We start from the raw sequence: 23088 nt of genomic DNA on the forward strand, positions 1-23088 counted from the left end.
TTGAAATCGGGAAGTAAAACAATAGTTAATGAACACAGATTATTTGGGTCAAATATAGATAGAACCTTTTAATATCCTTTTATAAATCTTTTTTTACCAAGTATTATTTTATTCGTTTTGGATGCCTTAACAAAAACATTACTTCCTCTGTTCTGTATTACATGCTACATTAGCATGGGCACAAATATTAAGGATTCTGATCACCTACAATGTAGGTTACTGTTCACTTTACAGGATATTAATATTTTATTGTTGTTAATGTTAAAAGAAAAAGGAAAAATAGATTAGATAAGAAACATAATTTTAGATTAAGTTAGAATTCAGTTTCATTTCCCCCCAAAAAAAGATTTTCCCAACCAAATATTAGAATTCCCTCCAATATTACAAATTTTCAGCAAAAATAAAAATTTATACACAAAAGTCAACATTAATTTTTCAACACATTTGATCTGTCTATAAATAGATCAAACTGTGTATGAAACCAAATCAACACTTCTTCATTTCATTTTCTTCATTTGCTGTCCTCCCCTTTTAAATTGTTCATAAGCATTTGGATCCAATCCTATTTCTTTCATCAATTCTACAAAACCAACAACAAGCAATCAAAAATAGCAAATGGCTGAGGTTCAAATTCAAGAAGAGGAATTCATTAATCCTGATATTGAGGTATTTATTTCTTACTTTGAAAACCTTAATATAGATTCTGAATATGACATTTATGATGAGTACACAAGTGAGAATTATGGAAATATAGATGTCAGTTTGAGTGTAGAGGAACCCATAAGCCATATTCAATCATTAACACAGGAGGAAACAGAAACTGAACCGAACCAACAACAAACATTAAGACAGCAACCAGTAGGTAGTAAGAGGGAACTACCAGTTCAGACCAGAAAGTTAATTGTACAACAGTTAACTACTTTGTCTAAAGAACCAGATAGACGTTTGCCACGGGGTACAATTAAAACAATTGCATTGCAACATAACACATCTAGGTGGACAATAGCAAGGCTGTGGGAATCAGCCAAAACATCAATGCAAAATGGCATTGTAATTGATGTTAATAGTAGAAAAAGGAGAAGAGTTGGTAGGAAACCAAGAGTGTTTGACATGAATTTGCTTAATGCTGTACCAATTGAAAAGAGGACCACAATTAGAGCAATGGCCTCTGCGTTAGGCATTGGTCATTCACAAGTTTATAGAATGATGAAATCCGGTAATATTAGAGCACACACAAATTCAATTAAACCAAAACTTTCACATGACCACAAAATGAGAAGAATCAACTTCATTTTATCCCAAATAATACCACCCACTATAGAAAATATACCAAAATTCGGACTTATGTATAATGTCGTGCACATAGATGAAAAATGGTTCTACATGAGTAGGGCAACACAAAGGTATTATTTATTCCCTTGGGAAGAGGAGGAACCATATAGATGTGTGCAAAATAAAAATTTCATAGGCAAAGTGATGTTTATCGCAGCTGTTGCAAGACCTCACATTAATTCAGCTGGTGAAGTGTTGTGGGATGGCAAAATAGGAATTTTTCCGTTTACAGAAACTTATTATGCAATGAGGAGGTTAGAAAACAGACCAACGGGTACAGCACAATTACGAGCAATAACAAGAGTTACACGCGACGTTCTACGAGACAAACTAATCACTGAAGTCCTACCAGCAATAAGATCAAAATGGCCAGCAAATGGGGTGAAAGATATTTGGATTCAAAAAGATAACGCCAAGCCGCATATTTTAATAAATGATCATGCATTCAATGAAGAAGCCAAGAAAGACGGATTTAACATTAGACTAGTTTGTCAACCGGCATCTAGTCCAGATATGAACATCTTGGACTTGGGATTGTTTAGTGCTCTGCAATCAATTCAATTCAAGTCATTTCCCAAAGACCTCAATGATCTGATAAAGGCGGTCAATGATGCGTACGACACTTTTGAACCAAAGCTTTTAAACTACACTTGGATACAATATCAACTATGCATGATAGAGGTACTAAAAGCTAAAGGCGGTAATAACTATAAGAATCCACACATCGGAAAACAGAGACTGGACAGACTGGGTCTGTTGCCCAGGCAATTAGAAATTCCCCAAGAACTAATTGATGCAGCACGCCAATTTTTAGCTCATGGTATAATTAATCTCAATGATCTTCCGCAAGATGATTGAAATTAATTATCAATATGTACACATTTTGTAAAGGAAACAATATTTATGACAACATTTTGTAACTATACAATTATGCATACCTCTCCATTTAGTCATTGAGGTAGTTATGTCACAAAAAAAAACTAAGCAAGTTAAACATCATTCATCATTCCAATTTTCACTTGTGTACATTTATTTAACTCTCAGATTTAACGATTAACATCATTTGAAATTGTGCAAATGTAGGTATTTCAGCCTCATCTTAGTGCTTGAAACGGCAATGAGACAAAACACATTAACCATGTGTTAATATCTCCTGCTCATGTCCAATAATCTAAGGTGGCAATGAAACACACTACTATGTACACATTTCATCAAGCAAATAACAATCATCATTGAGATATTAACAAAAAAAACATTTTCAATAAATATAAACATCATCAATAATAATTAAATAAGTTAGAATGCTCATGAGTTAAGACCACGAATTGTTGTCTTGCGTGGCCTCTTTTGCTTAGGTTCCACCTTATCAATTAATGCATAATCCTCCTCATCTGGTAAACTGTAGTACCAAGGTGGGGGTTCTTGATCAGGATCATCAACACAATTTAATTCCCAACATTTCAAATAATAATGATCATACCACGAACCAAAGGTATTATCATATTTATTACATTCTCTTTGGGATTCAGTTAATGAGTCGTACGCTTTTTCCTTTGTGTCCATCTCCTTAATAATTTTATGTAGCAACAAAAACATAACAGAGGAAGTACACATAATAAAAAATCTTATCATTAGTAATAGACATTAAAAAAAACAGATTAGATCAAAGTTTTAAAAAATCAGAATAAGAACATGCAAGAGAATCATTAATCAAAACAGATCTCATCGAATGCTAGAACCAGATCATCGTTTTCGTAATTTAAAACAAACCAAAACCAGAATCAAAAAAATAACATATTCAAAATCATAATCAAATTAAAATAAACATGAGAAAAAAAAAGAGATCAGATCCAACATTAAATAAATCGAAATAAGAACAACATGCAACAATATCATAAATCATACCAGATCTGGTGAAGGACTAAAAGCAGATCATGATTTTGGGATTAAAAACAGCTCAAAAACATAATCAAGAAAATAACTAAAACAAAATCATAAACGTATTAAAATAAACATTATATAAAAAAAAAGAGAAGATAAAAGTTTAAAAATATCAAAAAAAGAACATGCAAGAGAATCATTAATCAAAACAGATCTCATCGAATGCTAGAACCAGATCATCGTTTTCGTAATTTAAAACAAACCAAAACCAGAATCAAAAAAATAACAGAATCAAAATCATAAACAATTTAAAATAAACATGAGAAAACAAAAAAAGAGATCAGATCCAACATTAAATAAATCGAAATAAGAACAACATGCAACAATATCATAAATCAAACCAGATCTGGTGAAGGACTAACATAATCAAAAAAAAAACATAATCAAAATCATAATCATATTAAAATAAACATGAAAAAAAAACAGAGATCAAAGTAAAAAAATATCAACATAAAAACAACATGCAAGAATATCATTAATGAAAACAGATCTGATAAAGTACTAAAACTCGATCATGATTTTCAGATCAAAGCATACCAGATGAAAGCAAAGAGTATAAAGAATATACCAGAAGAACTAGAGAAAACCAGATGTAAAGCTTTAACCAAATACAAAATCAAAATCATAATCAAATTAAAATAAACATGAGATAAAAAGAACACAGATCAGATCCAACATTAAATAAATCGAAATAAGAACATGCAACAATATCATAAATGAAACCAGATCTGGTGTAGGACTAAAACCAGATCATGATTTTGGGATTAAAAACAGCTCAAAAACATAATCAAGAAAATAACTAAAACAAAATCATAAACTTATAAAAATAAACATGAAATAAAAAGAAAACAGAGCAGATCAAAGTTTTAAAAAAACCAAAATACGAAGAACATGCAAGAGGATCATGATTTTCGGATCAAAGCATACCAGATGACGATTAAAGCAAAGAGTATAAAGAATATACCAGAAAAACTAGAGAAATTTCGGAAAACTCAGATGTAAAGCTTTAACCAAATACAAAACCAAAGATCAGAAATAAAACCAAATCTAATCCATCCTTTCGTTAGAAATAGTGAAAGAAAACCAAAGAATTAAATATCTGAAACGAAGCCAAAGAATTGAAATCACAAACAAAGCCAAAGATGATTAGGGTTAGAAGTTTCCAGAGAGAATGAGAGAGATAGAGAGGGGGAAACGGCAAAGGAAGGGAAATGTGATTAGGGTTAGGAAAGGGTAGGCATCGGTTTATATAGGAAAATAATCAAGGGTTAGATCAAGGGCAAACAAAATCGAACGGCTGATAGTAATCCCACCATTAATATTAAGAAGTTGGGAAGGTTGGTTTAAATGGGAGAAATAATTAATTGAAATAGTGTATTTAAATGGAGGAAATAATTAATTGGGATGGTGGGTTATGGGAAATTAGTTGAGTTTTTAATGAGAATAATAAATATGGAGGGAAAATTAATTTTAATTGGAAATAAATAAAGATTAAATAACGGTAGGTAAAAAAGTTAGAGAGGTATAGAGTAGGATAAAAGTAGGGGTCGGTAGAATTTTAAATGATTATTTTATTACCAAAAATGGAAATATAGCAAGTAATATTAAATTGCCAAAAATGAAATATGTAGTAAGTATTATGAAACGGAGGAAGTAGCTTGCAAGCGCTGTTCTTCGAAGCCATATTCTTTTGCCATTCCTGTACAAAAAAAAAAATAAAATAAAATAAAAAAAAAATTGTTCATCTTCCTCCCATTTTGTCCTAATTTCGGACAAGGGTGACAACACCTCTCCCCTTTCTATAAAATTTCGAAGCACAAAAAGATCATTCATGGCTTCTCCTTCCTCGCCAATTCTCCCTTCGACATAGCAGCCAACAAGTCTCCTCGGATTTTTGAACAAGACCCAAACAACAATTACATTAGTTTCTTCTTGAAATCGAATTGGTTCAAGACAACATTACCTTCCTTCCCTACCTTTACTTGGATCTAACAATGGCGAATCCTGTTAAATCCCGACGAAAATCGCAGCACATCCACCATTGTTCTTCTTCTGAGGTTTGGTTCAGATTCTTAAATAATTCTTGTTTCTTGCATTTTCATGCGTTTCTTCTGATTGTTGATTAGGAATTCGAATTGTACAACAACATATGACCCCTCCTCTGAATTGTATTCAAATTCAGGTTGTACAATGACCTTAAATGCTCGAAATTCAGCTACTCCTTTTCTTGGTTCAACAATATCGAAAATTCAATGAACAAGATATCATAATTTTTTTTTATTTTGCTAATTCTTATGTTGATATATACATATACCCATTTTTTCCTTATATTATTGTTCCAATAACTCTATTACCATACTTGTTTTAGTTATATATTGGACAAATGACAATTAGTAGCAAATTATGATATGGGGCTAGGTTTGTTCAATCTTGTTGGTTAAGTACGAAATTCGGTTTAGTATAGGTAAAAGTATAGAATAGTTTGATGTATTTAAATAAATTAGGAGATTCTTCTGATAGCCATTGATTGAGGGACAGAATAATTGTTTTACTAACTAAATAGTTTGATAATCTTAACAAAGTAGAGGGAAAATGCCCCTTACTTTCTATTTTGAGGCGAATTGTCATTTAAATATTGACTAGCTTTACCCGAGAGTGACATAGCCTTAGAGCTATGGAGGTTCCTCTAAACTAGACTCCTAGCGTGCACAAAGATCTAGGACTGATGTTTCTTTTAATCTTCTAATTTGATCTAGCATGTTGTTTTGTTTTGAATTGCTTTTGCTCATTAGTTAAATCTGACTCCTTGTTGTTTTTATCTTTAGATTGCTCGTAATTCGGTACCAGTCGGTAAAAGATGGGAAACCAAGGTGCAAGAGAGCATGTGGGAAGATCTATGTGGTTTGAATTTTGTTGATAATTATAATAGTCCTGTTAATCTTAGTTGTATTGTGTAGTAGGGTTAGATATGTAGAATTGTAGACCTTTATACTTTCGTCTTATGTTGGATCTTGGTATAGCTGTTGATCTTGAGGCTAGCTGACATAAATGTTGGATCAAGGTTTGCTTCACCCATTGCCGATATTCGAGTGGAAATGGGAATCGATATCTATGGATTTTGTGTGTGGGTTACCGAGGACCACGAAGGGCAATAATATGATCTGGGTCATAGTTGATCGACTGACCAAATTGGCGCATTTCATTCCGATGAAGGATACTTGGAACAAGCATCAGTTGGCTTTAGCTTATCGACAGCAAGTGGTGAGACATCACGGAGTCCCACAAGACATAGTTTCAGATAGAGATGCTAGGTTTTTGTCTAATTTTTGGCAAAAGCTACAGGATTCTTTGGGTACTGAATTGAGAATGAGCACGGCGTTTCACCCAGCTACAGACGGACAGACAGAGCGGACTATACAGACACTTGAGGATATGCTACGAGCTTGTGTCTTAGATTTTGGTGGTTCATGGGACGATAAGTTGGATATGATAGAGTTCTCGTACAATAACAGTTATCATTCGAGTATCAGGATGGCACCATTTGAAGCACTTTATGGTCGTAGTTGTCGTAGCCCCGTATGTTGGGATGATAGTTCGGATACGGTTGCTGTGGGACCGCCTTTGATTCAGGAGATGATTGAGCAAGTTCAGTTGATACACAAGAGGATGAAAGCAGCTCAGGATAGGCAAAAGAGTTATGCTGATCAACGATGTCGACCTCTTGAATTTCAAGTTGGAGATAAAGTCTTTCTTCGAGTTTCACCAACTAAAGGTGTGATGAGATTTGGGAAGAAGGGTAAGCTCAGTCCAAGATTCATTGGACCTTACGAGATCCTTGAGCGCATAGGTGAGGTAGCATATCGACTTGCGTTACCTGTGTCTATTGATCGAGTACATGATATGTTTCACGTATCCCAGCTGAGACAGTACATCAGGGATGATTCACACGATCTTCAGCCCGAGTAGTTGACCTTAGATGACACCTTACAGTATGAGGAGACTCCCCTTCAGATCCTAGATAGGAAGACGCGTGATACACGTCGGGGTAGTGTAGCGCTTTTGAAGGTGCTATGGTCTAATCACGTTACCGAAGAAGCCACGTGGGAGGCAGAGGATGCCATGAGACGCGATGATCCCTGGTTGTTTGCCCCGGTATTTCTATGTTTATCGCTTTATAGCTATTGCATCTCCTTAGTCTTAGAAAGTTAAGTTCGAGGACGAACTTCATTCTGTGTTGGGTAGAATCATAAGATTTCGGAATAAAACTAAGTTTTAACTATGCTAGGCCATAAAGTTTGGTGGGTTCACATAGTTAGTACGAGTGATATAGATTCTTTCAGTGCATAGAGTATGAGTAATTGGGTAACATAGCCCTATGATATGTATGATAGCTGGATATTTGAGTATGTGCTTGAGACTTGGTTTAACTTCGAGGACGAAGTTCTTTTCAAGTTGTGTAGAATGTAACATTTGAGAAATTAATAATTAAGACGAGTGAGTTTAAGAGAATTGTAAGTACGCAAATGACCTCAACCAAATTTCTAATCTTCTTGTTCTTTTCAAAAACAAACACACAACACCTCCTTCTTCATCCTTTCTTCCCTGTGTTCTCTCCTAGCTTCTGGTACATATAGCAACAAACATCTTCTTCCCCAAACGTTCGAACAAACAGCAGCAATCACAAGTGAATCGATCTTTCTTCCGTTTCTTGTCGACATTCGCTCTGAAATTAGGGTTGAAGCTTTCGTTCTTCTGATATGCGAATTTAGGGCAAAAACTAAACTATCACCATCTTCGACCTTGAGTTCTCACAAGATCCATTGCAAGCTCTCCTCTCATACCGCCATCTTTGGATAAACTTAGACACTCCATGAATGTTCTTTTCTCCTTGATTGATTATTGGTGTAAACAAAATTAAGGTTTGAATCTCTCAATCTCTATGTGTTGCTTTACTCTATTCTTCTCTCATTTCTTTTGATTTTCCTCTCAAGAATCGAACCTTAGCCCATCTTTGATTAGATTTTTTTTAAGTAACATCAACAATTTTTTTTTTGGTGGTTATTTTTTTCCATTGAAGGGAATTCATAAAGCAGCGATTGATTTTCCTTCCAAGTCCTTCGAAATTCTGCCGATTCGGGGAAGGATTGAGTGAGTTTTTGGTCCTGTTGATTAAACATCAAATCCAAGCCGAAAATAAAGCATTGAACCTGATTTTTTTCCGTTTCTTGCTGCTGCAAACAGAAGGTAGTCCTTCTTGATTTCTTTCCTTGTTTTTCCTTAATAATTATGCACTTATTCATATACTTTCCCTTGTTTAATCTTTCATTCATGTGTTAAACCCTAAATGTTGTTGAATCTTGGAATGTATGAGTTAGATAAGTTGTTAAATTGGAAATTCATGGAAAATGTGTTATTAGTGAGTTATGTGATGATGAGAATTTTAGTGTGGGCTATGATTTTAGTAGTAGATTATTCGAATGATTTAGTTGTGGTTAGTTCAGTGTTCTTGGATGTAATATTATTAACCTTTTCAAATTATGGTAATGGTCAAATGTTGATTGATTGGTTGTTATTGAAGGTATCTAGGGTTCATGTGGAAATTATTAGTTGAATGGATAAACTAGCTGAATCTTTCTTTTGGATAGTTTGTTAATCTTGTTTAGTTTCTTGGCTTTGAGTTTAGATGAACATGGAAGTGTTGAATTGGAATATAAAGGGAATTGTGGAGACGTATAATCTTTACAAGAATATAAGCTAGATTAAAGCAAGTTTATTTATTTTGATGATATTGAGGGTTGGAGTTGGGACTTGCATAATCTCTAAAATGAGAAATATTAGAATAGAAGATGGAACTAAGATGCATCCTTAGGATGAGATGCAATGAGCTATATGAACCTAGTTGTAGTATCGTATGCTTTGTTGTGATGCTATATTTGTTATGCTTCAGGAGGCGACATTATCGAGGAGCCCTTCTAGTGATCGCGGAGTACTTGACTTAGCTTTTTGAAGCGTTCTTTTTGGTGAGTAGTAGCAGTCCCTTAAAGGGTCTGGCCAGACTACATTCTTGAAAATAAACTTTCTACTAAAGCTCTTTTGAATTGGAAATTGTTGAGACAAATGTTGTTGTGAATGTTTATGCTGATATTATGATATGGTCAATGGATCGGGCTTGCGAGCTGGTCATTGACGGAGTTGAGGAACATTGTTCCCTGCTCCCTGTTTTGAAGCGAATTGTCATTCAGATATTGACTAGCTTCACCCGAAAGCGACATAGCCTTAGAGCTATGGGGCACTTCTCAAACTAGACTCCCTGTGCGCATATAGATCTAGGAAACTGATGTTGCTTTTAAACCTATGATTTGAATTACCGTGTTTTGTTGTTTTGGATTGTTACTTCTCATTCAGTTTAATCTGGCCTTCTGTTGTTTCCAGCTTTTAGTTTGTCTACAGATCGGAACCAGTTGGGAATAATGGATTAGCGGAGGTGATTAGAGGTTCCAAGGATGTATATTGAGCTGAGCATGTAGGAATTTGTAGTTTTGCATTAGAATTTTGGATAAATGTAAATTTGATTTGGTTGTGTTGGTTATATCGAACTTGTAGAGAATTGTATGATCATCCTGTGTTTTAGTTAGATTTTTGTTTTGAGATGTAGCTGAGTTAATTACATTGAAAAACTGGTGTCCCCTTTGCTTAAGTTTTGAAAGTGTGATTTCAGTTTCTTGGGAAACGAACCCAGTGATGACCCTGTTTACTCAGTCAACGGTAAGTCGGGTTGTTACACATTTATCCTTCACCGACTCGTGTATAAGAAGGTCATCACCTTCATCTTGCGCTGTAGCAACAATTCACTTCTCTTTGGCCTTTTTTAACTCCTTTATGTCCTTCTTTGCTTTTGGACAAGTATATTGAATATGACCAATTTCCTTGCAATAGTGACACTTTACCTTGGAATTATCTTTGCTACCTTTCTTCTTGTAGTAGTATGCCTTAGCCACCATCAACGCCCTATCATATGTGTCACCTGATTCTTGCATCATGAGTCTTTTGGCTTCTAGAACACGCGATGGTTGCATCCAAAGTTAGCTCCATTTTTCCCACCAATAAAGAAGTAATCACATCATTATACTTCTTTGGTAAAGACACCAATAGGAGAATAACTTTGTCTTCATCTTTCAACTTCTCATTTAAATTGTTTAGTTGGGTGAAATCCATTAAAACGATTAAAATGATCTCTCAAGTCTCCATCTTCTTCCATAGTAAGCCCAAACAAGTCCTTTAGAAACAACCTATTAGCCAAAGACTTTGACTGACAAGTGTTTGCTAATGGCTCCCATAAAATCTTGGGCTTATTCGCCTCAAAAACATCATACTTGATCTCCGATACAAGTGCTAATCTGATAGTTGATGACGCATGCAACTTCATGTCAACCCACTTTGATTATTCGATGTCTGTGGGCTTCTTATCTTCAAGAGTTACATATAACCCTTATTGGATTAACAAATCTTTCACCGTGTTTTGCCATAATGTAAAATTATTCTTACCATTAAATAGCTCAAATAGAAATCTCCTACTTAATCATTTTCCCATCACTACTAACACGAGCCGTGGCTCTAATACCACTTTGATAGGAAAAAAAAACAAATACCTTAAATGGGATACACCCAAAAATATGGGACACAAACACAAAGATTTATAATTTCTGGTGAAAGAACTCTTTTACCCTTATATTATTATCAATAACAAATAATACAAGATTCTGTTTGATAACTCTTAAACACTCCCACAATTCATGAGTACACTCATTAATCTCACATAGGCTCTCTCTCAAATTTGAGGATGCACAAATGAACAACCTTACACCTTTATTTTTTGGAGTCTACCACAAACCCTAAACTTATAAATTTAGGAAACAAAATATTACCAGGACCGTTTAGGAAACTACATAATTAAAAAAACTATATTTTCCTAATTATATTTGATCTCCAATTTCCTAATTATTATCAAATAATAATAGGAACTCTATCAAATAAAACAATATTAGGTTTACCTCTTAACACTATTTGGCATAATACGTCGATTTATTTCCATAGGAAACATCTCACTTAACGTTTCTAATAAGCTTGCCAAACTAGTGCCACTTCAATTGAACTCTAACTTAATTTTAAAAATTGTCAACACGGCTGTAAGTTTGGTGAATTTTGTATGTACATCCAGCGTACAAAATCTTTTGAGAAGCCTCTGTAATAAGTTAAAAACACGAGGTCGTTTTCTTAACTCATCCTCAACCCCCTCCCTTATATCATTAGCACAATCTATGTCCTCATTATTTCATATTCATCAGTCTCATACTCTAAATACCTTTTCTTCGTGCACATTTTGTGGAACAATGTTTTCTTCTTAAACTCCTTCCTCAACACGTCAAACTCAAATATTGAGACTTAAATCCACGCCAAAGTAGAAAATTTGAAAAACGTAGGCTAAAAAAAAATTAATTAAATAAACTAAGAATCAAACTATTTCCAAAAGTAAGTGTGAAAATCTCAAACCTATGGTTTGGTGTTGTTCGCAGTTAGTAACTGTGAACAACTAGTTTGTCTTATATGCTGTTCGTAGTTACTAACTGCGAACAGTTAATTAATATTTTTTTTCCTTTATTTTTGAGTTGTTTGTTGTATTTGCACTAGAGACATTAGAATAGGTAATTACAAGTCGATGTATCTTTAAGGCGGCATGATTCATTGCCAAAACTCCGATCATTCATAAGTCAAAGCTTGGAGGCATTGATAAAATAATTAAACATATATATACAACAAAATATATATAAATGTTTGAAATATACAACTCAATTAAAATATATATATATATATATATATATATATATATATATATATATATATATATATATATATATATATATATATATATATATATATATATATATATATATATATATATATATATATATATATATATATATATATATATATATATATATATATATATATATATATATATATATATATATATATATATATATATATATATATATATATATATATATATATATGTACATAGTCGATCCAAATACACAAAAGTTAAATGCTAACGCTCACGACCCTCATCTACCCTATCCAACTGAGTTGGTCTCCTTCGCCTCCTACGATAGTAAGAGGCGTTTGGGTGTCGCTTTGGCAGTTGAGGGGACTAGTACTGTGATGGCTATGATGGCCCAGCTTGCGAGGTCCCCGCACCGTCAACGGGGTATGAATGATCCATCTCCTCCAAATGGTAGTCATAAGCAGGAGATGAGACGTGCGTATGGGTGGTAGTTGTTGAGGACTCTGTAGCGACTTCTGGTATGAAGTGCTGGAACTGCGAGCCGACGAGCATGCCATGCGCAATCTCCCTCACCGGCTCCTCATGGCTGTACCGCATCATGTCTGCTGCACCTTGTTCCTGCAATTAATATTTAGTTAATGTAACATTTGTCCTCCTTAAAATACCACTCAAGTACTAACCCCGGGTTGGAAATTTGCAAAGCTTCTAAAAAGCGTGGAAGGAGTGAGTAAGAACCTTCTCAGGTCCCGTAAATGGACAACAACGCTTGTTGCTTTGCACACCACGCTCTCTTATAATTCACATCCACACCAAAACAATCTTTAACCATCTGCCGTACGACAAATACGTTAATGGATGGGTCTTTAGCAACACAATTTCTAATAACATTGTTAATGACAGAAGATGTCAGGTGAATGTGTCCAGCCGAAACAGTGTCACTACCCAATACACAAGAACCATGCTTACCCTTATAGGTAACATTACGCCATGAAGATAAATAAGAATCAAACGTAGCCCTAAGTTTCTACGTACAACCCCGCTTGCACTTCAAGGTAAGGACAGTTTGGTACGAGGTCTCTGTTCTGTACTCCACATTCCTTGCTATCAAACATCATACCCTTATCAAACTCTCCCTCTTCGGTGAATGTGGTATCACAAGCCCAAGTCCTCCATGAGTTGTCCTCCTCATACTCGTCTAAAGGTCGAAAGAGGGCATAAAGTGTAGGAGGAATGATTGTAGGAATGTTTCCTAGGGTCATGTCATTTGCTAGCGCATCCTCATCGACATCCACATCGTCCTCAGAAGGATCGTCAATGAGCTCATTACTCTCATTTCCATCATCCCAAGGTCCCATCTCAGCAATTTATCCTAAGTTAACCATTGAATCAATTGGAACTTGATTCGTAAGGGGTTGAGAAAAAGCACAAGATGTGGAAGAAACGGCGGGATTTTCAATTTCCTGAGTTAATATAGGCATAGGGGTAGGAGTAGGATTAGAAGCAACAACATTCCCTAATGGTAATTCTTCTACGTATAACTCCAAAGAGGGAATTTGGGTGGACTTTGAATGCTCCTACATCGCATCTATAGCCTCATCATCCTCAACAGAAAAGGTAATCAAATCTCCACTCATGTCATATTTATAGCTTATATTTACGGTACTTCTAGTAGGGTCCAATCCAATCTTACACTAGTGGAAGAAACCTCATTTGCTGCGGTTTTTTAGTCATTATTTGCTGCGGTTTTGGCCCCAAGCAATAGTGATAGCAGCAAATGGCCTACTTTAAATGCTGCGGTTAAAAACCGCAGCAAAAAAGAGCATTATTTGCTGCGGTCAGCACCCAAAACCGCAGCAAATAGTTGTTATTTTTTTTTCTTTTTTCGTTTTATACTAATAATAATCCAATAATAATGTACAATGTAATAACAATGATTAATCCAATAATAATCCAATGATAATCACAAATAATCACCAATAATCTCTTTGTAATAAAAAAACTCTCGATCGTATATATAATATAATATTATGTAAGTACATTATATATATATATATATATATATATATATATATATATATATATATATATATATATATATATATATATATATATATAATAATAATAATAATAATAATAATAATAATAATAATAATATACATTAAAGTCCTAAAAAATCTATACTAATTACAATTTATCATGTACAAGAATTAGCAAGATACGCGGCAATCTTGTCTTTTAATTCGCGCATCTCTCCACTTCTCAGAGGGCGTGTTTCTCTCGGAATCTCGTATAAAACCTATAATATAATATAAAATTAAAAGATTAATAAACATTAGATTTTACCAATAATAATAAATTTAAGAACGTAACAAATACTTAGGGCATCTATGTTTTCGACTCCAACCTTCTTCACGGATATTAAGATATCGTCCATGTATTTGAGAGCGTAGTAGCCGCAATCAACGGAATTAGAAGGTTGTCGAAAGCACTAAGAGAAAATAGATGTTAGTGCCAAAGAAGCATAAAAACGCATAAAATCGCAACTTAATACGTAATTTCTAGCATACGATTATGATTTTCAATTCTAACCACTTCAACACAATAATATATACCAAATAGTGTTGTGTGCCAAGTTTCGTGCAAAACAAACCAAGTTTGAGCTACTTTATGCGCAAAAGTGTCAAAGAAGCATAAAAACGCATAAAATCGCAACTTAACACGTAATTTCTAGCATATGACTATAATTTTCAATTCTAACCACTTCAACACAATAATATATACCAAATAGTGTTGTGTGCCAAGTTTCGTGCAAAACAAACCAAGTTTGAGCTACTTTATGCGCAAAAGTTTCAAAAACGCATAAAATCGCAACTTAATACGTAATTTCTAACATATGACTATAATTTTCAATTCTAACCACTTCAACACAATAATATATACCAAATAGTGTTGTGTGCCAAGTTTCGTGCAAAACAAACCAAGTTTGGGCTACTTTATGCGCAAAAGAGCCAAAAACGCTTAAAAACCCTTAAAATCGCAACTTAACACGTAATTTCTAGCATATGACTATGATTTTCAATTCTAACCACTTCAACGCATTAATATATACCAAATGGTGTTGTGTGCCAAGTTTCGTGCAAAAACAAACCAAGTTTGAGCTACTTTATGCGCAAAAGTGCCAAAAACTCTTAAAAACGCATAAAATCGCAACTTAACACGTAATTTCTAACATATGACTATGCTTTTAAATTCTAACCACTTCAACACAATAATATATACCACATAGTGTTGTGTGCCAATTTTCGTGCAAAACGAACCAAGTTTGAGCTACGTTATGCGCAAAAGTGCCAAAAACGCTTAAAAACGCATAAAGTCGCAACTTAACACGTAATTTCTAGCATACGACAATGATTTTCAATTCTAACCACTTCAACACAATAATATATACCAAATAATGTTATGTGCCAAGTTTCGTGCAAATCTGATACAAATGTGGTTGTATCAAATGAAGATACCAAAGGAGCCCACACAAGGCTGCATAGGCTGCATACAGACCTCATAGAACAGGTCATGGCTTCAGAACAGCACAACAACAAACTAGCGACCAGACCACGTTGCACGACACGTGGAGACCAAACCTATGCATCCAGGACTTAGGCTATAGTGGAAATGGAATCTTGGTACTTGGATCTAGCTATCAAGGTCCTGAAACCATTCTAACAATCCCCGTGGACTCCTAGAAGCTGAGCTGAAGGAGGGCTGCTCGACAGTTTGCTAGATCAGAATTGTCGAAGTGTTTTTTTGTTTTATGTTTTTGTTTTAAGTGCCCATGTAATAGCACGTGCGTTTTAATTAGGCGTGTGCTAATATAGCCGTTATGTTAGTTGAGAGCTCAATATAAGGAGAGCCTCACCTTTATAATAAACGTTGAACAACTTATGTTTCAGATTTAATCGAAGTAATATAGAGGTATTTCAGAAAATTAATCCTTGGTTATGTTTGTGGTTGTTTCGTGTTCTTTTCATGATCATTTGTAGTTTTTGTCTGTGTCATTAATCAAAGCTTCCGCACATCATTAATCCTTGCACAACCAAGGCCTTAATCAGCCTCGGTTTCGCATCAAAATCAAACCAAGTTTGAGCTACTTTACGCGCAAAAGTGCCAAAAACGGTTAAAAACCCTTAAAATCACAACTTAACACGTAATTTCTAGCATATGACAATGATTTTCAATTCTAACCACTTCAACACAATAATATATACCAAATAGTGTTGTGTGCCAAGTTTCGTGCAAAACAAACCAAGTTTGAGCTCCTTTATGCGCAAAAGTGCCAAAAACGTTTAAAAACGCATAAAATCGCAACTTAACACGTAATTTCTAGCATATGACTATGATTTTCAATTCTAACCACTTCAACACAATAATATATACCATTTAGTGTTGTGTGCCAAGTTTCGTGCAAAACAAACCAAGTTTGAGCTACTTTATGAGCAAAAGTGCCAAAAAAGCTTAAAAACGCATAAAATCGCAACTTAACACGTAATTTCTAGCATATGACTATGATTTTCAATTCTAAGTTCTCGTTTTCATTCCTTTAGCATCCCGAGCCCCTTTACGCTTGTAGCGCGATAACCCACACCTAGGACACTCTTCTAAGTTCTCGTTGTCGTTCCGATACAACACACAATCATTCGGACACGCATGAATCTTCTGGTACTCTAAGCCGAAAGGACACATGAGCTTTTTGGCATAATATGTCGACTTTGGAAGTTCATTTCCCTCAGGAAGCATCTCACCTAACGCTTCTAATAACATTGTGAAACTAGCGTCACTCCAATTGAACTTTGACTTAATGTTGAAAATTGACAACACTGTTGTTAGTTTGGTGAACTTTGTACATCCAAGGTACAAAGACTTTTGAGAAGCCTCTATCAACAAGTCAAAAACACGAGGACGTTTTCCTAACTCATCCTCGACTCCCTCCATCATTTCATCAACACGATCCACATCCTCATCGACATTCTCTTCATCTGTCTCATGCCCATCGACATGATCTACTACATCCTCATTGACATCGGCCACATTATTGACGTCCTCAACAACACTTTTCTCTTTGTAAACTCCCTCCTCATCATGCCAAACCCAAACATGATATTGAGGCCTAAACCCACGTCGAAGTATGTGCTCCCTAAGGATATCAACACTATCTACCTTTGATACATTACCACAACTGACACATGGGCAATAAAAACCAACTCCCCCGTCCTAACTTGATGTTCAACCGCAATACTACAAAATTCTAATACGCCATCAATAAATTCTGACGATTCAATGCTTCCATACATCCAAGAACGATCTTTTGTCATCCTAATTAGTGTGATTAATTGATTCAAAACAAAATTAATACACAACTTTTAAACATATATACTTATTTCTAACAAACATATTTAACCCTAAAAAAATATATACTTATTTATACCAAATCTATTAAACCCTAAATATACATACTTCATATTCTAATTCTATACTTCATACTTCAATATTAAGCACTACATTGTAAATAAAATCATATTTTAATTCTAATAGTTAAAGACATAACTATAACAACAAACCACATTTTTAACAAATTACACAAATATTTAACAAACTAATAACATAAACTTGAATATAGTAAAATTCACAAATAGTAAAATTTTGCTCAAATAAAATCCAGATTTGGCATACTAGCATACAAGCAAAAGCAAAACATATCATTTGCAAATAACAATTCAAACAAAAATTCACTAAATTACTAAATTACATGTTAAAAAATAAAGATATGAATTTGCAAATTAGTAAAATAAATATAATTACCTTGGTTTCGTGGGTTATGTTATCTACAACGAAAAACAGAGAAACAAAATTAGTATACAATTCGCGTTTTTTCATGAATATCTTGCAAAACTTAAATGCTTAACAAATTGAAAGGAGAAAAAAATACCTTAATGTCGTGGGTTTTGAAGATGAACAAGACCAAAGTATTAAATTTCGTGGGTTTATGAACCAAGAAGATGAAGAACTTTGAAGAAATTTTTATAACACCGCGTTTTTCGAGTTTGTAGATGAAGATGAAGAACTTTGTGAAGATGAAGAACTTTGCTGTTACGTTTGTGAAGATGAAGAAGAGGAACGAAGCAGATGAAGATGAAGATGAAGCGTTTTTCAATGGGTTTTGAGAACAACCGCAGCAATCAATTGAAGAAGTTGAGTTTGTGAAAAAAAAAATTGAAATGGCGGGTTTTAATTTATTAAATGTAACGGTTATTTGCTGCGGGCCTCGATAACCGGAGCAATTAAGGTTTGTGTAAGGGTTATTTGCTGCGGTTAGGGATGGTCATGGGTCCAGGACCCTGTTGGACCCGCCCCTTTTTTAAGGGTCTGGGTCTTAATTTTTTAGACCCATCGGATCCGGGTCCGGGTCTGGATCCAAGAAAAATTTGACGGGTCCGGGTTCGGGTCCTAAGGTGAAGACCCGGACCCGGACCCTAAACTTTTAAATATTTTTTTTTTTTGTTAAAATTTTGATGATATTTGCACATTTGTTGTACATGTATAATACTTTGATTGCTCGCCGAGATTAAAGTTTAATTACAGTGTTTATTGTTTAATTCTAATGGTTTTGGAAATTATGGAGGCGACAATATTCTAATTTTGGTTTGTTTTTAGGTACTGAAATAATTTGATTGCGCATTGAGTTAAAGTTTCAATTATGATGTTTATTCTTTAATTCTAATGGTTTTGGAAGTTTACGGAGTGTGATACTAATTATGGACTTGAATCTGGGTACTGAAATGAATTGTTAAATTGGTGTATCGATTGATAACTTTCTATGACAAGTGTTTGTAATGCGATAATAAGTTGCTTACAAAAATATAAAAAGACTCGAAAAAGGTTTAATTTTGACAAATTAAAGAGGCTTTGTATAAGACCCATTAAGGACCCTAGACCCTGTCAGATCCGTAGGTTCCGGGTCTGGGTCTGAAAATTTTAGACCCTTAGGGTCCGGATCCGGGTCTGGATCCAAAAAAAATAAAAGGGTCCGGGTCCGGGTCTGGCCAGACCCGCTCCAGACCCGCCCCATGACCATCCCTAGCTGCGGTCAAGAACAAAACCGCAGCAATTATTCTGGGTCAGAAGGCACTCCGCGAGCCGCAGAGATTTACACGAGGCGCGGAGTTGGGTCTGTCTGCCTTTAAATTTTTTCTTCACTTTTTTTTTAATACTTATTTGTTGCGGTCCTTAGCATAGCCGCAGCAATCAATTGTGCTACTGAGTATTTGCTGCGGTCAAGCCTTAAAACCGCAGCAATTAATTGTTTTTTTTTTCTTATTCTTTTTCCTATTTATTGTTGCGTATATACAAAAACCGCAGCAAATTATACGCAGCAAATACGTTTTTTTCTACTAGTGTTAGAACATATAAAACGTCTAAAGTGGTTCAAATCCATGTTCGAATTGCAAGCAAACAACTTACATCTTCCCCCAACATAATGAACTTTGCCACTATTTTCTCGAATAGAACCATTCCAAAAACATACTATAGTCACGCGAAATGATGCCATTTTCTACATTAATACAAAGAAAATCAACATCAACATCAACTCATGCCCATACAAGTACATTATATTCATTTGATTATAATCTTTTTTGGTCTAAAAATTATTCAAATTCATAATGTAACTAAGTTCATACACATATAATACACATAAAATCCAAATAATAAATCACTTCATAAGTTCATAAATAATATTTCTAATACCAACATCAACATCAACATTTCTAATAATATTATCAACATTGGATTCAACTAATTCAACAACATTACTTCACAATCCAACATAAAGATATAAAAACAATTAAAAATTACCTTCAATACTTATGGATGATTAAGTCGTCAATTAAATAATATAGTGTTACATTAACTAAATATTAATTGCAGACACAAGGTGCGGCAGACGTGATGTGGTACAGCCATGAGGAGCCGGTGAGGGAGATTGTGCATGGCATGCTCGTCGGCTCGCAGTTCTAGCACTTCATACCAGAAGTCGCTGCAGAGTCCTCAACGACTACCGCCCATATGCACATCTCATCTCCTGCTTATGACTACCATTTGAAGGAGATGGATCATTCATACCCCGTTGACGCTGCAGGGACCTCGCAAGCTGGGCCATCACAGCCATCACAGTACCAGTCCCCTCCACTGCCAGAGCGACACCCGAACGCCTCTTACTATCGTAGGAGACGAAGGAGACCAACTCAGTTGGATAGGGTAGATGAGGGTCGAGAGCGTTAGCGTTTAACTTTTGTGTATTTGGATCGACTATGTACATATATATATATATATATATATATATATATATATATATATATATATATATATATATATATATATATATATATATATATATATATATATATATATATTTTAATTGAGTTGTATATTTCAAACATTTGTATATATTTTGTTGTATATATATGTTTAATTACTTTATCAATGCCTCCAAGCTTTGACTTATGAATGATCGGAGTTTTGGCGATGAATCATGTCGCCTGAAAGATACATCGACTTGTAATTACCTATTCTAATGTCTCTAGTGCAAATACAACAAACAACTCAAAAATAAAGGAAAAAAATATATTAATTAACTGTTCGCAGTTAGTAACTGTGAACAGTATATAAGACAAACTAGATGTTCGCAGTTACTAACGGCAAACAGCACTAAATCATAAGTTTGAGATTTTCACGCTTACTTTTAGAAATAGTTTGATTTTTAGTTTATTTAATTAATCTTTTTTTTTTAGCCTACTTTTTTCAAATTTTCGTTCAACGTCCCGAAATTTAAAGCACAAAAATGTTAATGCCCGACCAGTAATAGGGTACAAATTTCACCCTACCTCTAATTTTTAAGTGGTGTTTAGGCTTGACCTTGAGATAAAAGGGGGCAATTAATAGTAAATTTAATTTTACCAATTAAAGAGTAACAAAATTTAGAAAAATTTCAATTTAAAGATATGATCATTAGGTAATCTTTCAAAGGTCTGACTTTTCATTAGTCCTTACCTTTACACATGTTTTTTTATCATCTAAAGGATCTAACGATTTTCTTCACCTCCTGTAACAGAGTTATTCCAAAGAAAAAGGCATGTATTTAATTATTATTGTTTGTTACTTATTGGAATTATAAAAAAAAAAAACTAAAATTTAATCAAAAACAAAAAAGAAAATAATAAATTAAAAAGATTTTTTTAATAAAATTTAAAAAGGTTTTCCTTTTTATATTTTTATGTTTTTCTGTTTTTTAAAATTATTTGTCTCTTTTTTAGTTTTAAAAACATGTTTTTTTTTTCCTTTTCTCTTTATTATCTTTAATAATTTGATTTATTTGATTTTCTTTATAAACAAATGACAAAGTGATATGTCAATTTTTTTTATTAATGCAACATGTTTAACATGTAAGAGGTCACAGTCATGCAAAGGTTAGATTTTAGGAGAGACTTAAATAAATTAATTAAATATCAAACCTTTATAAGATAATTACCTAAAGTGAATACTTTAAAATTAAAATTTTCAATAATTTTAATACAAAATTAAAAAAATGTGAACTGTAAAAAGTACATTCCCATAGACCCAATCGATGATCATAAAGTGATGCGCATGAAGTGGGAAAGCAAAACGGTGAAGATTCTTAAGGAATATAACTAGGGCTTTCCTAATCATTAAAGTGTATAGTGAGTCATGCAAGACTCCACACCAACTCATTCCTTATTACTTTTATACTCTAAACAATAATATTATATTCAAACTGTTTACATATGTTCTTCTTAAATAGAATTTACAATTTTAATGTCAAAATCCATACTAAATTGTTTTTTTAGCTTTTATTGGCTTTGTTTGGTGCAATGAAAATCTTTCATTTCCAAAAAAAAAAATTTACATAATTTATTGAAATATATCTAAGCTATGTTAAATTATGTAAAACATGGTTTAGCATTCAAAAACTATATTAGAAGGTCATAATATAAAGAGAGCTTTCTTTAATGAAACAAAAGAAACTTAAAATTCTCTTTCACTTTAAAATTTTGACATTTACTTTTTGAAATTATACAAATAATAAAAAAAATCAAAATTTATTATTTTTCATCATCAACACAATGACACTCATATTTTTATATTTTTGAATACATTTAATTTTTTTAATTATAATGGTTGTTCTTATCATAAGGACGGTTTTTATAATAACCTCTTCTTCTATATATAGATAATAGTTATTTATAGTTATTATTACATTTTATGTAATTGCATATCTTTAAAAATTATAATTTTTAATATTATTTCTCTGTTGAAATTCAAGGAACATGGCAACCTCCATGAAAAAAGCTTTGAAATGAATTTCTTATTATTGATGAAGAAAGATGTTACAGAATGACTTATCAATTACAAAGAGAAAAGCTACTGAATATATTAGATGACGTGGCAAAACTAAGTTACAAACTCATTTAAGTGATGGGTAAAAACACAATGGGCAGTAGTTGTATTAGCTTCATGAGTATCATGCTTTTCAATATTCTCAACATTCTCTATTATTTTCAAACTCACCATACTTAATTTATCATGCTTCGTTTCAAAAAGAAAACTAAACTAAAAAGTTAAGAGTACCGTGGAATACTTACTACGTTATATTATATTTGTTACATTTAATTTTTTATTTTACTTAATTTAATATGTTATTTTAATACTCCCTTCTTTTCGATCTAAATGTCCCATTTGATTTTGACACAATCGTCAATGTACTTTTTCAATCTTAAGTATATCTAATTGTGCTTGAGTAAAAATTATAAAAAGTTGATATTAATAAAATTTACAATAAATGGAACATTAATAATAATATAAATAATAATATAAGTTGAATAGTGTAAAAAATCAAATAGAACATT

The 23088-nt window shown here is 33.5% G+C and overlaps 1 protein-coding gene across 1 annotated transcript; it reads left to right on the forward strand.

Moving 5' to 3' along the window:
* Positions 1-615: 615 nt before the first annotated feature.
* Positions 616-2190, forward strand: LOC130802525 (uncharacterized). The gene has a single exon (XM_057666539.1). It carries the CDS (start codon positions 616-618, stop codon positions 2188-2190), a length of 1575 nt encoding a protein of 524 aa, XP_057522522.1.
* The last annotated feature ends 20898 nt before the right edge of the window (positions 2191-23088 follow it).

This window comes from Amaranthus tricolor, chromosome 16 (genome assembly GCF_026212465.1).
Source record: "Amaranthus tricolor cultivar Red isolate AtriRed21 chromosome 16, ASM2621246v1, whole genome shotgun sequence".
Classification (NCBI taxonomy): domain Eukaryota; kingdom Viridiplantae; phylum Streptophyta; class Magnoliopsida; order Caryophyllales; family Amaranthaceae; genus Amaranthus; species Amaranthus tricolor.